A 12,341-nucleotide genomic window follows, 5' to 3' on the forward strand; every position below is an offset into this window, starting at 1 on the left:
TACTTCCGATTTTAAAACGTATTTTTTTATAAGCTAGAACGCATGAATTTTTATACTTTTCGTGATTTGTGTCTGGTAAAAGTGACGCCGTCTTAAGAGGCAAAACCAAGTCAGAAGCAGAAAGTAGGAAGCCCTAAAAGGGCAGATCAAAGGGACCCGTGGAAAAGGGCTAGCAAGAGCAATCGACCGAAAGACAAACAAGACGGACAAATACTATGTAGTCAGATTTCCGACTTAAAAGTATGTTTAAGTGTCATGAGTTTCTTTATAACCCAGAAGAGGGTATTTTAAATTTGCCAAAGCAAAGAAAATATTAATGCAATGCCATAATTTTCTTATTGACTATATACCTGGGCTTAGGCAAATTAAAAATGTGCGACTTTGCCTATTAAATTAGGATAAACCCCTCAAAGAAGTTGGGTTTTGGAAGCTAAAAATTGGAAAGCTGGAATTGTTTTCAAAAATATATTTTCAAAAATATTTTTCAAAAATTATTTTTATTTGCCCACGTCCAGTTTTAAGCTTAAAAAATCTGGGTTCGGTAAAATCGAATTTTTCAAATTTGAAAACTGGAATCGTTCGCCAATGTTTGCCCACCAAAAGTTGACCTTTTTTAATTTTTTTTTTAATCACAATAACATTGTTTGCCCACGTTTGACCACCCTTTAGAATTTTGAAAAAACTTTTAGTTTGGAAAATATAAGCCCTTAAAGAAATAGACATTTGCCCATATCTCAAACTAAATATGTTCAAACTAAATAGTTGCCCATCCTTCAAAAATGGGTTTTATCATTTGCCCACCCTTTAAAATAGTTTTTATCGTTTTTCCAAGCTTAAAAGTAATTCATTTCGTTTGCCCAATTTCTAATTTCGTGAATTGGAATTGGGAAAAATAAATCCCTCTTTTTATATAGAGAGTAAAAGAAGAGAGAACGCTCCAATCGATTTCCTCAACTATCAGATACTCATTACTCACCTAGTGAGAGTTCGAGGGAGAAATTTCAATAATATGTTATGTCGTATCGGAGAAAATTTAGAAGATAAATGGAAAATGGAAGCAGCACAATTATTTTGAACAGATTGATTCAGCTACTGATCCTGACTATGAATATTTATACTTTATAGGGTCGAAAACGCTTTCTTCTACCTGTTACGTTTAACGAGTCTTGAGTACTCTTCAAATTACGGGTATAATTACTTGTATTCTACCTAGTCTCCATAACTATCTCGTCTTACTCTGCACAGTATTTTCTAAAATTAATGGCATTATTTTTATATTGTTCATACACATACCTTTGTGCAGACTCTGTTTCGGGTGTTTCCGTTGGGGAACTACAGATTAGCAATTTCCCCACATAGTCTTTATTAAAATTGTCCATCCTCCGGCTGTTTCCGTTTGTTTTACAAACCCACTGACCCCGAAATTAATTGAAACACAAAGAAACACGAGCACACACACACACACACTCTCTGATCGAAAACTGCAACCGGCAACAAGTTTTGCAAACATGCACTTTGCAAGCAGAAGGGGTGTCGAAGGGGAGGCGCAAGTCATGTGAGGTGGGTCTATTGCCGCGCTGCAGGTGCCAAAGCGACAGCTGCATAAAAAACGAAAAGCAGCGAGAAAGAAAAAACTTTTAGTTATGCCTAGGCCAGCAACAATTTTACATGTCCCAGACCCACTTTGTGAGGCTTGGAGCTTCTCAGAAACTGCATCTGTATCCGAAACGCGCATATGTATGTGGCTGAAGTGGTAGCATTACAGTAATTGAAAAGATACTCGTTAAAAATTACATTTTGTGCTTATAATATGGACAAGAATACAAGCATTTTCAGTAGTTAATATTAAGGAAAAATCGCCTAACATTATTTAATACATACGGGTCTGTTGCTATCTTAACCTCAGCTGTTCGGCATCTGAGCATGTAAATGTATCTCGGTTTTGTAGTTTGTTGTCTTCGTACACGTACATTCACCTCTTCTTCTGTTGATGGACTTTGTTTTGCTCATTCGCCTTGTATTGCGGTACTTCTATTTTAGCCTTTTCACTGTTTGTCTCTTTTTAGCCATCAAACGACACTTTTATTTCCCTGCGGTTTCCGACTCGTTTTTTTATTATCTCTCCTCTTGCGATCTTTTCGACGGCATTTTCCCTCCCAAATCAGTAGCACAGAAATTCCATCCTCTTGAAATGTAACCTTTATGTCTTTTTAATAATGTTGTTCAGCGACTATATAGTTAGTTTCTTATTCATCAACATAAAAAGCCACCCCACTTCTTGTAAGAGCAATTTATATTTATTTATTTGTCCGTCAGTTGGAACTGATTGTTTGTTCCGCATGCTTATCATTTCGTGGAACTAGTCAGGAAAACAAGATAATATATTTATTATGTAATTATTTAACGATAAGCTAGACCATTATTGAAGAAACAGGAGTAAGTTTAAATTATTGTTCGTTAATAAATAAATGAAAATTCGCTTCAAACTTACGAAACGAAGCATAGTACACTTACTAGCAGAATAATAAGTTATCAGCTAAAATTACTTATAGTATAAGTATAAAATGTGCACATTGCTTTTATATTAAATGGACAAAAGGTATTATTTATAAAGGATGATTATCCAACCAATATTACACCAAACTTATTTTGTACAAATTATACTCTTGTTTCCGGATATACATAGTTTGCATGCGTTTGATTTTCCCTCTATAATAGTAAATTCCTATATCGACACAACCCTTACCGCTATTGCCGAATCAACCCTGAAAACCAAAAAGGGCCATAGCAACCATTAAAATGCAATTTTTAAAACAAACACCGAAAAATTCCCGAGCACTTTAATACAACCCTTTTTTGGACATGCCTGAATGCACCGAGGACCTTCCTACACACACATTCAATGAAAACTCTAGAAGCACAAAAACATTGCGAAATGTAATTTCAGCTGACGACACACGCCCTCGCGAAATTGTTGAAATAGCTTTACTTAAATGGTTACCATTCTGTAGGCCTCCTTTTAGAGCGAGTGGTCTGTAAATCGACAAGTTTCAGTGCTCAACGACGTGTTTCCCCAGGCGGAACCTCTGACGGTTATTAAACTGCCCATATAAGACGAAACAAAAACACAGAAACAGAACCAGAACTGGGGGGAACATAATGCCAACAGATAGCGAAAAGTTTAAAGAACTGAAGAAGAAAAGAGGGTTGGAATAGTTTAGTTCAGGCATAGTTCCGCTCTTTGACATCATTTCTCTTCGAAATAACTTTGCTGAACTCCAAACGTTTCCTTCCACCCGTCACAAACCAACAATGAACACGCCCTAAATAACGTCTTCAGGTTATTTGTACAAATACCCTGAAATTTTATGCTTTGATGAAGTTATTTGTTTAGGGTCGCTGAGCGCAGAAAGCTGGTGTGGGAAATTCTGCTTAGATATGATCATGTAATGGAACTTTTAATTGACTTGAAGAGGAGCAGGGTATTGTCATATACTTACGTGGTAGATACATGTGGCCACCTCTCCGGAAATGTTGATCCGAGCGATCATAAATCAAAACGGTCTTTTCCATTTGATATAATTGAAAGTTGTGTGAAGAAATGAAAAAGCATTACCAAGAGATGTTGTTTGCCGCGCACACTTTAACGCCTACAAACCACCCAAAACTGCCACGCCTACCGTTTCGAAAAATGTGTTGAAATTTTGTATGTTCCTATTTGTCTTTAAAATTTGTATCCGTATGCCAAACGTTTATTTGCAACGCCCACTCTAACGCCCACAAACCTCCCAAAACTGCCATGCGAACACTTATAAAAAATGTTTTAGGTTTTGTTTTCATTTTATTATTTTTTCCCCAATTTCTACCGATATTAAAGAAAATTTTGAAATTTCTCGTTAGCACTTCCACTATTTGCGTAACGGGTATCTGATAGTCGAGGAACTCGTCTATAGCATTCTATCTTGTTATACCCGTAGATTAAAAGGGTAGTATATAAGATTCGTTAAAAAGTATGTAACAGGCAGAAGAAAGCGTTTCCGACCATGTAAAGTATATTCATACACGTATATTTTTGATCAGGATCAATGGGATCAAAATTTGTACCGATATTCCAGAAATTTTTGAAATTTCTTGTTTGCAGTTCCACTCGCTGAGTAACGGGTATCTAGTTTTTAATTAAACTTACAGTGAAAATTCATTTTAAGCACTACTTGCTATTATTTTTTGTTTCAAAACATATTTTAAAATAAGATACAATTATACATATGTAGCTCACATTTCACATTCAAAATATTTTGTATTTCCTCATCAAAGTAGGTAAATAGGCCTCTATACTATATACTCTATATTATATTGCCTAATAGTATTCTACCCTCTTGATCCATCAATGTTTATATTTGGCAACGAAAAGTTCATTTCTGCCACATCTGCGCCAAGTTCTTACTTTTCGCTTCTGATTCCGCCTTCGTTTACGATGCTTTCATGGAAGTTGTAAACCCAGAATCTAATTTTATCAAAAATGTATGCTTTATTGTTTACAGATAGCTCATAGCCCCAACAAAACGAAACCTAAACGACGTCACACTGGAGTCACAACACGATCTATTTTCCCAGAACTGAGACGTGACTTCCCGCACCCCGATTACAACCTGTACAGTATGTCACATGATAAGAAGATGTTGGATCGCGAGGCAGTACGTTCAGTGATACAGCAATGGAATGCCAATCGATTGGATCTGTTTGCGCTCTCCGAGCCAGACGAGGTGAGTTATGAATAAATAAATAAGTTCATTTAATTGACATTTTAATTACTCTAACTACAGAACCTGCTCTTCCATGGCGTTATGCGCTTCTACTTCCAAGATGCTGGCCAGAAAGTGGCCACTAAATGCATTCGCGTAGCTTCCGACGCCACCGTCACAGATGTCATAGGTATGATATTTTGAGCAATATTTAATGTTTAATATTTTTTAATATTAGGAGAATTTAATTTAAAAAACTTGAAATTCTTTTGTTAAAGATTTTAAGCTTGATTTAATATAATATAATAAAAATATAATTGCTGATTATTTAATAAAAATAAAGATTTCAAGAAGGTTTTAAATAAATTCCTAATTCTAAATTTAGATATCTAAATCTATTACTCTTCCTTAGACACACTCATTGAAAAATTCCGTCCCGATATGCGGATGCTATCCGTGCCCAACTACGCCCTTTACGAAGTGCATGCTAATGGTGAGGAGCGTCGTCTTAATGCTGATGAGAAGCCACTACTGGTGCAGCTGAATTGGCATATTGACGATCGCGAAGGTCGATTCCTGCTCAAAAACATAGACCAGAAGACCACTGTGAGTAATTTCGAATAATTTACACCAAGATTTATTCAATACAAGTACTAATATAATAATACTACCATCCACAGCCCATCGAGCAGACAGATCTAAACTTTAAAAGAAAACTTTCGAAGCGAGAAAAAAAAGAACAGAAGAAAAAGGAGAAGATGGCAAAGCTGAGCTCCGATCCGCCCACCTCCAATGGCAGTCATCTGGGCTTGGGAAATGGAGTTGGAGCATCCTCGGGATCTGCCCACATGAATGGCAACGCCGGTGAAAGTGGCGGCGACGGCAGCGATGCCGTGGCAGGAAAACTGTACACGGAACTACCAGAAACCTCGTTCACCCGATCGATCTCAAACCCGGAAGCCGTGATGCGACGGCGTCGACAGCAAAAGCTCGAAAAGAAGCTGCAGCAGTTCCGTTCTAGGGATGGTGGTCCGGATACCGGTGGCACGTTGAAGATTTACGGCGAGAGCCTCTGTCAGGACGTGCCCTACAAGACGCTGCTGCTTTCCATCCGGGACTGTGCGCAGGCTGTTGTTCGGGAAATGCTCGCAAAATACGGTCTAGAAAAGGCCGATCCTCTGCACTATTGCCTGGTTCAGGTGGGATGAGTAAAATAAGTTTAAGGGATTGATGTGAAGCTGTATTCTGACGGAGAATAGTTTTATACCCCAATTTGGGTTATCAAATGTTTTTTTTCTGAAGATCTTTGTAATCTTTGATTGAGTCAACTAGCATGTGTTCTCTTATAGTTTATTAACTATTGTTAAAAAATGGCCAATATGGTTTACTTATAAAACATCTGTCACATTTCAAATCATAATCCCCTAAGTAACCCCTAGCCTTAATGGGTATTACAGTAACGTTTAATACTCCTCAAGGATCGACCCTAGAAGCTCAGCATCGCAACCCTATTATTATGTATCGTTGAAAGTCAGTTTAATATTGTTCTTTTCGAAATGCAGGTCAACAGCGACGGAACAGAATATATACTCGACGACGACGAGTGCCCGCTATCGATACTCATGAACCATCCAACGTCGCGGGGTAAGTGCTATTTTATATTACCTGATTTGTAACCATTTAAAATCAATTTTCTTTGGTGGGGAATTGCCACTTCTTCCATAAATATTCACGCAATTGTCTAGGCATAACGTAAGCCTTGTTTTATCAATAACTATGCTACCTCACTCACTTGTTTAACAAACTGACTGACAGCAACAAGAGAGGCACCATAATAGAACGTTGACTGTTGATATTTTGTTATTTCATATATTCGATGTGGCTCAGTATTGGTTGGCATTTCTTATCGTCGCAACGGAATTTTTTTTGGCCGGCTGTGTTTTTTCAGTTTAAATTGTTATTAGAAAAACTTATTTTTTCAATGAAAAAATAAATAAATGCATTTAATGAATAAAAGTTGCATCGTATGTATACAAAAATCTTTAAACAATATTTAAGATGAAAGACAATTTTTGTAAGAAGCTAAGTAAGTTTGTATGTAATATATATTCACTCTCACTTAAGTTAAATATTTTTAAATTTGTCAATGTCACTAAAGTGCAAAAATCAAAAAATTCCAAACTCCTTCCAATCAAAATTTTAATCTTGGCGTTAACGAAAGCCGTTTCAAACGTAACTAAACCGCGTAAAATCAATTATCAAGTCTTAAAACAAGAGAGAACTCTATAGTCGCGTTCCTCGGCGTTACTTAGTTAGTGGAAGAGTGAACCAGAAAGTTCAACAATCTTAAGATCGATAGAGATTGGCAATCAAAATTAAAATAAAAAATAAATCAACAAAATCTCAAAAGTGTTTTAGGATATAGACAAGAATTGGAAAGACAATTCTGGAAAGACAAATTCAACATATTTTTCAAAACTGTGGGCGTGCGAGTTTTGTTGGCGTTAGAGTGGTCGTTTTTCTGCAAATTGATAGAAAAATATTAAGAAATGTTTCAAAAGTGTGGACGCGTTGGAGTGGGTGTGGAAACATGGATCAACAAACTTGCGGTTCGTCTATGTGTCTGCTTAATCTCTTTCTAGTTTTTATAGTTCCTGAGATCTCGACGTTTATACGGACGGACGGCCAGATCGACTGGGCTATTGATCCTAATCAAGAGCGGAAACGCTTCCTTCCTCCTGTTACGAATCTACGAATCTAGTATATATCCTACCTACTCTAAAAATCCAAACACCAATGCAATTCTATTACGCATGAAGAACTACAAACTATACACAACTAACATATTTTGAATTACTCATCACCTCCCGTTTATTCTAAAAAATATATTTTTCTAACAAAACTCTCCATATAGCTTATTAGCGTAATACTCGTTCGGTCGCAAACTTTCCTTCATATTCGCGAAGCAAAGCATTTAGCATATTCATCAACCATGTTAGCAAGGACAACAATCAAAGGACTAATGAGGTGGATTGTGTATTTTAGATCATTGAATTGAGTTTTTTATATTGCCTATTCTTGCGAAGGGTATTATAGTTTTAATCAGGCGTTTTAATAAGCTTTTAATATTTTGACCAGACGATCCGGCGTGTCGGTTTTTGTTTGGAACTTAGCCAGTTGGCCACAGGTCTCATTGGAAGTATAAAACCCATAGCTGTAACGGAAACATTCTCAGCACTTGCTGAAACTTAAATGTAGTAGTCTATTAATCAATTGAGCAGTTTAAGTTAATCAATAGCTCGATGACATGAAACTTAATATCGATATATGTTAAAATATTTATATCTACAGAGGGTGCCATGTTACAATACAGTGGTTCTCTGATGTGATCAAAAATTCATATACAATTTAAATAATTTTTGCTTTGCCTTTCATTCAGTGCCTATGTTTTTTGTCAGTGTAAATACGAGTATATCCCATCCCTAATCGCTTATGATGATGACATTGGCAGGGGTTCCTTTTCGGGAGTTCCTGTTGCTTGGCGTTAGTTTTGGGATGCAAGCTTCCCGACCCCTTGGTAGCTACATTAGTGTGCTTCTCGTTCTGTCCTTTTCTGTTTGTATACCTGTCTCTTTTCAAAGTCCCCTGGGCCATTCGAGAGGTGTAAAATGTAAATAACTACCGCACTTTACTCTCATCATTGTAGGATGACGTTACCTTTTGGAGTTTCTAATTGTTGGTCGCTTTTTCCCTGCTGCCTTGTTTAAGCAAAGGCTTACTTAAAAAGAGCATGTGAATTGTTTACGGCCGTAGATTATGGTTTATTTTTACTTTTTTTGGGGGAAATCAATGTGGGTCACAATACAATCGCTTTTTTTTTTAACTTTCTTATCACTATATGAGATGTAACGTCCACAGCTTTTAATGTTTCGTAATGCACTTTATAGGTTGTATCTCTTTTTTCAGATAAACAAAACACGCGCGACTGAATGTTGAGTGAAGAAAATACTTCGTTCTCCATAACTTAATTTCCTCTACCCGTATAGAGAGTAAAAGTGTTTCCCGCTTTTGTTTATTTTTGTCTTTAATATCAGCCAAATTTTGATGCCTTTGGCAATGTGATGCTGGATTTCTCTTTTGCCGAAAGTCGGCCATTACGCTCTCTTAATTCACTTTCGATACTTATCGCTAAAAGAGAAATTGGAAATTTGGACTCTCTGTTGTGGAGTCTATCCCGCTCGTATCCTTTGTGTCTCGCTTTTTTCGTTTTGAGTTTTGCTTTCGATTTTCCTTTTTGTTTATTTGTCTGGGCTTCCATTGCACAGTGGGTGATAATAATAATAATAATTTAACAAATAACTCAACACCAGGTATGACCATAATACTTTGAAATTAATAAGAATAACATATTTAGGAACAAATTCGATACAAAAATTTGACGGAACTGTAATAATTCATTAATTAATTACTGATTATTTAATTATATTTACAGAGAATATACTAACTTGTCTGAAGTAAGGAATATATTTCATTTAATCTATTATGAAGATTCTTTGCAAGTGCTCATTCTCATGAACGGACGTTTATCAAATTTTATTGCCCTTTGAGGTTGTAGCACATAAACTTCAAACTGTTCCGTTGCGTGTCTGTAAGGAGTTCCCTGCAGGATGACTTAACCCATTCCAGCCTTTTCGTTTTGTTTTGGTGTCTCTGGCGTGCGTCTTTTTCCGTAGGTTTGTCCTGTCAAGGATAATGACATACCTTTTGGTGGGTATTCCAACAGGAATACGAGCCTGGCCACCTCGAATCCCACAGTCTTAAGCACCTCGACCGTTTGCCAATGGTAAACGCGAATGTGCTTTCCATACAAATTCGATGTACGGTGCAGCATCGATAGCCGATAACCTAAAATTAATTCAGTTACCATTCTAGCCTTTGATTTGAATTATATTTGGCAAGAGAAATTAATCAGTTAATTTAAGAATAGATTCCTGCAACAAGTGAAATTAAGTGAAATTGTGCTTAGCCTGATAAGTTTGACTGTTGTTGGTTGAGGCTCGATTCTGTTGATTCATTTTACTGTTGTTTCTACACCCGCTGTCAGCGTCCTTTGCAATGTCGACCTACTGCCGGTAGAGGTGGCAAAGGTGGCCAAGGGAGGAGATGGGCGTAATGGGGATTCCCCACCAACATGCATCCCATTGTCCATTATCTACGCCGTGCACTTTACAGTCACACGCCAAAGGACTCACGCAGACATAGGCACATGCACTCGAAAAAGGGCTTAGTGAGTTTTATGCTTTCAAAAAAATATATCTATTGATTTTACTTGACAAGAGTTTTTAAAAAGGACACTGTCGATGAAGTTGAGCAACCCTGTTTGGGGCTTCCCCAATGGTTTATTGCTGTGGCGGCTTTCAGTCCCAAATTTTATTCTCTCTGGACATACTCAAACCGAGCTGCCATCGGCATGACCGACAGAGTTTTCCGACGAAAAGCCGAATTCCGTATTGTGTTTGGGCCAGGGAAGGCTGGGTTCACATCCAGCGCTAGGTTTAGTCATGAAGTAATGCTGCTCGGGAAAGCACGACGCTGCTCTTTCGGGAAACCCGCGACCCATCGCAGTTGTATTTGAGGCGAGAAAAGTTCACCGGCAACCAGCGACGGCGGCAACAGTTTTTCCCAAAGATAAAACGATGGTAGGGTGATGGCTGGGCGCCCATCGTTGGGTGCCGACGCGCTTCCTCCTCTACCGCCCACCATGCATACAGAAAATTGTCAAAATTAGAAGCCGTTCAATTGAATTTGCTGTCTGCTAGCAAAGTGATTTTGTCCCGAGAAGGAGGAGTCTATGTGGTCCAATTAAAAATAGTAGTAGTTGTAATAATCAGCGAAGAGATCGCCGCGGGAAGCCTGCAAGATGATGGATTGGGGCATAAGACGTGAGTTATTTTTCCAGGGGGATCCACCTATTTATTTATATTTCCACCTCACCGGCAATGAGTGGTGGTCCAAGTAGTCCCAGAGCGCCCTGAAAAGTATGCCATGGTATCTGTCACAGAAAGTTTCCGCTTGAACTTTGTTGGCAGCATTTTGCAAATACTTTTGTCGCAACTTTTTCGATTTTCGTGTTTGGTCACTGTGAGTTATTAAGCGGTTGCGGTCTCTGGATTTTTTCGTGTAAATTGAGCTGGCAATTTTACGGCTCTCACCAGCGTTCAACTTGATTGTCAGATTGAGTGTGCTTGGCATTAAAGACTTGAGACCGTCAAAACGATAATTTTTAATGGCGTGAGTGTCGCTTTATAAACTCTTCGAGAAGGGGGACCATCCCTTGTTTTAAAATAGCATTTTAAACGTGTTATTAATTGTAATTGGAACTATGGTAATTCAAAATTTATCGATTTCCTTTATAGATAGGTTGAAAGAAATAAAACATTAGTCTATAATCCCCTTATAAAAACGGCGAATTACTGTAATTAAAAATAATTTTAAATTTACTCACAGCCCAAACATGAAAAGTTGAAAAAGTATTACAACTCTCACAGACCAGCAAAGTCATTTAAATTATTAATCGTGCATCACTGTGAAGGGCCTTTTTCTGTATACAAGTGAAAACGTTTTGTTAAAATATATGCTATATACATTCAAGACCCTATTGCTTTGTGTAGGTATCGATAGAAAAACATTTGTAAAAGATAATTATTTAATGTAAAAGACAACAAGTACCATATTCAAACGTACGTGTAAAGTTTTTCTTGTAGTGCCAGAAAATTTTACTCGTATATGCTGCTCAATTGATCAGAATAGAAAATGGGACCTGCTAGGCTTTTATGACGTGTTTAAGATGTCCTCCTGCGATTATTAATTTTGGGAGTTACCTAATGATTCGATTACAGCCAAATGGCCGAATTCCTCGAACTAATGCTTATATTATTCACGGACCCCGAACACGACATTGACCACACACTGATGATTGTCTTGATGACATTTCCTTTTGGAGCGGCACAGAATTAACGCTACATTTGTTTTTCCAATAAAAAAGAGGAGGAAAATGTCGACAGGAACAATAATCATTTGGAAAAGGACGCAGAGAAGCAATCTCGGTCAGAAAAGGTCAAACCTAATGAAGCTCAAAGGGCTTCTTGGTAGACTTTGGTCCATGGCTGCTCATAAATAATTGTGCCCCGCCCGCTGACACGACATCCACTATATTTCCCTTCATTTCCCATCTCTCTGTGAAGCTGCCTCATAAAGTTTGCAAAATGCAGAGCATAATTTGCTGCTTGAATCTTTCTGGGAACTTGGGAGCTGTCGACTTTATTTTACGCCACGTCCTCCACGGCTTCGACGGAAGCCCGAGAAGTGCAGTTTATTTCGAGGCGAACGCCGCCGCCAGATACTAGAAGCTTGAAGGTCATCTCTGCTCCTGGTTGTTGTCCTTTCCCTCCCACATGAGTGGGAGGGCCAAAAAGCGCTTAGACATTGGGGAAACGTCACTCGAAATTGGGTTAGCAATTTGTTCGCTTTTTGTTTTATTGCTGGCCCGACTCTTTCCTGGGCACTTTAAAGCGATCGCTCAATTTCATTAGGGAATTT

The 12,341-nt window shown here is 37.9% G+C and overlaps 1 protein-coding gene across 8 annotated transcripts in view; it reads left to right on the forward strand.

Annotated features, from left to right (window-relative positions):
- Nucleotides 1-12,341, forward strand: part of LOC6552377 (afadin) — a 46,242-nt gene that overhangs the window by 10,163 nt on the left and 23,738 nt on the right. For 6 of the 8 annotated variants that reach the window (XM_001978852.3, XM_026984075.1, XM_015154011.2 and 3 more), the window contains exons 2-6: nucleotides 4,542-4,763; nucleotides 4,824-4,932; nucleotides 5,155-5,348; nucleotides 5,423-5,941; nucleotides 6,305-6,386. In XM_001978852.3, the coding sequence (XP_001978888.2) occupies nucleotides 4,659-4,763; nucleotides 4,824-4,932; nucleotides 5,155-5,348; nucleotides 5,423-5,941; nucleotides 6,305-6,386 (1,009 nt within the window). In that variant the 5' untranslated portion in view covers nucleotides 4,542-4,658. Of the gene's footprint in view, nucleotides 1-4,541; nucleotides 4,764-4,823; nucleotides 4,933-5,154; nucleotides 5,349-5,422; nucleotides 5,942-6,304; nucleotides 6,387-6,772; nucleotides 6,829-10,305; nucleotides 10,685-12,341 lie in introns of those variants that run through there. The other 2 variants (XM_026984077.1, XM_015154010.2) reach the window with 2 other exon arrangements.

This window comes from Drosophila erecta, unplaced genomic scaffold, assembly GCF_003286155.1.
Source record: "Drosophila erecta strain 14021-0224.00,06,07 unplaced genomic scaffold, DereRS2 tig00000000-arrow-pilon, whole genome shotgun sequence".
Lineage (NCBI taxonomy): Eukaryota > Metazoa > Arthropoda > Insecta > Diptera > Drosophilidae > Drosophila > Drosophila erecta.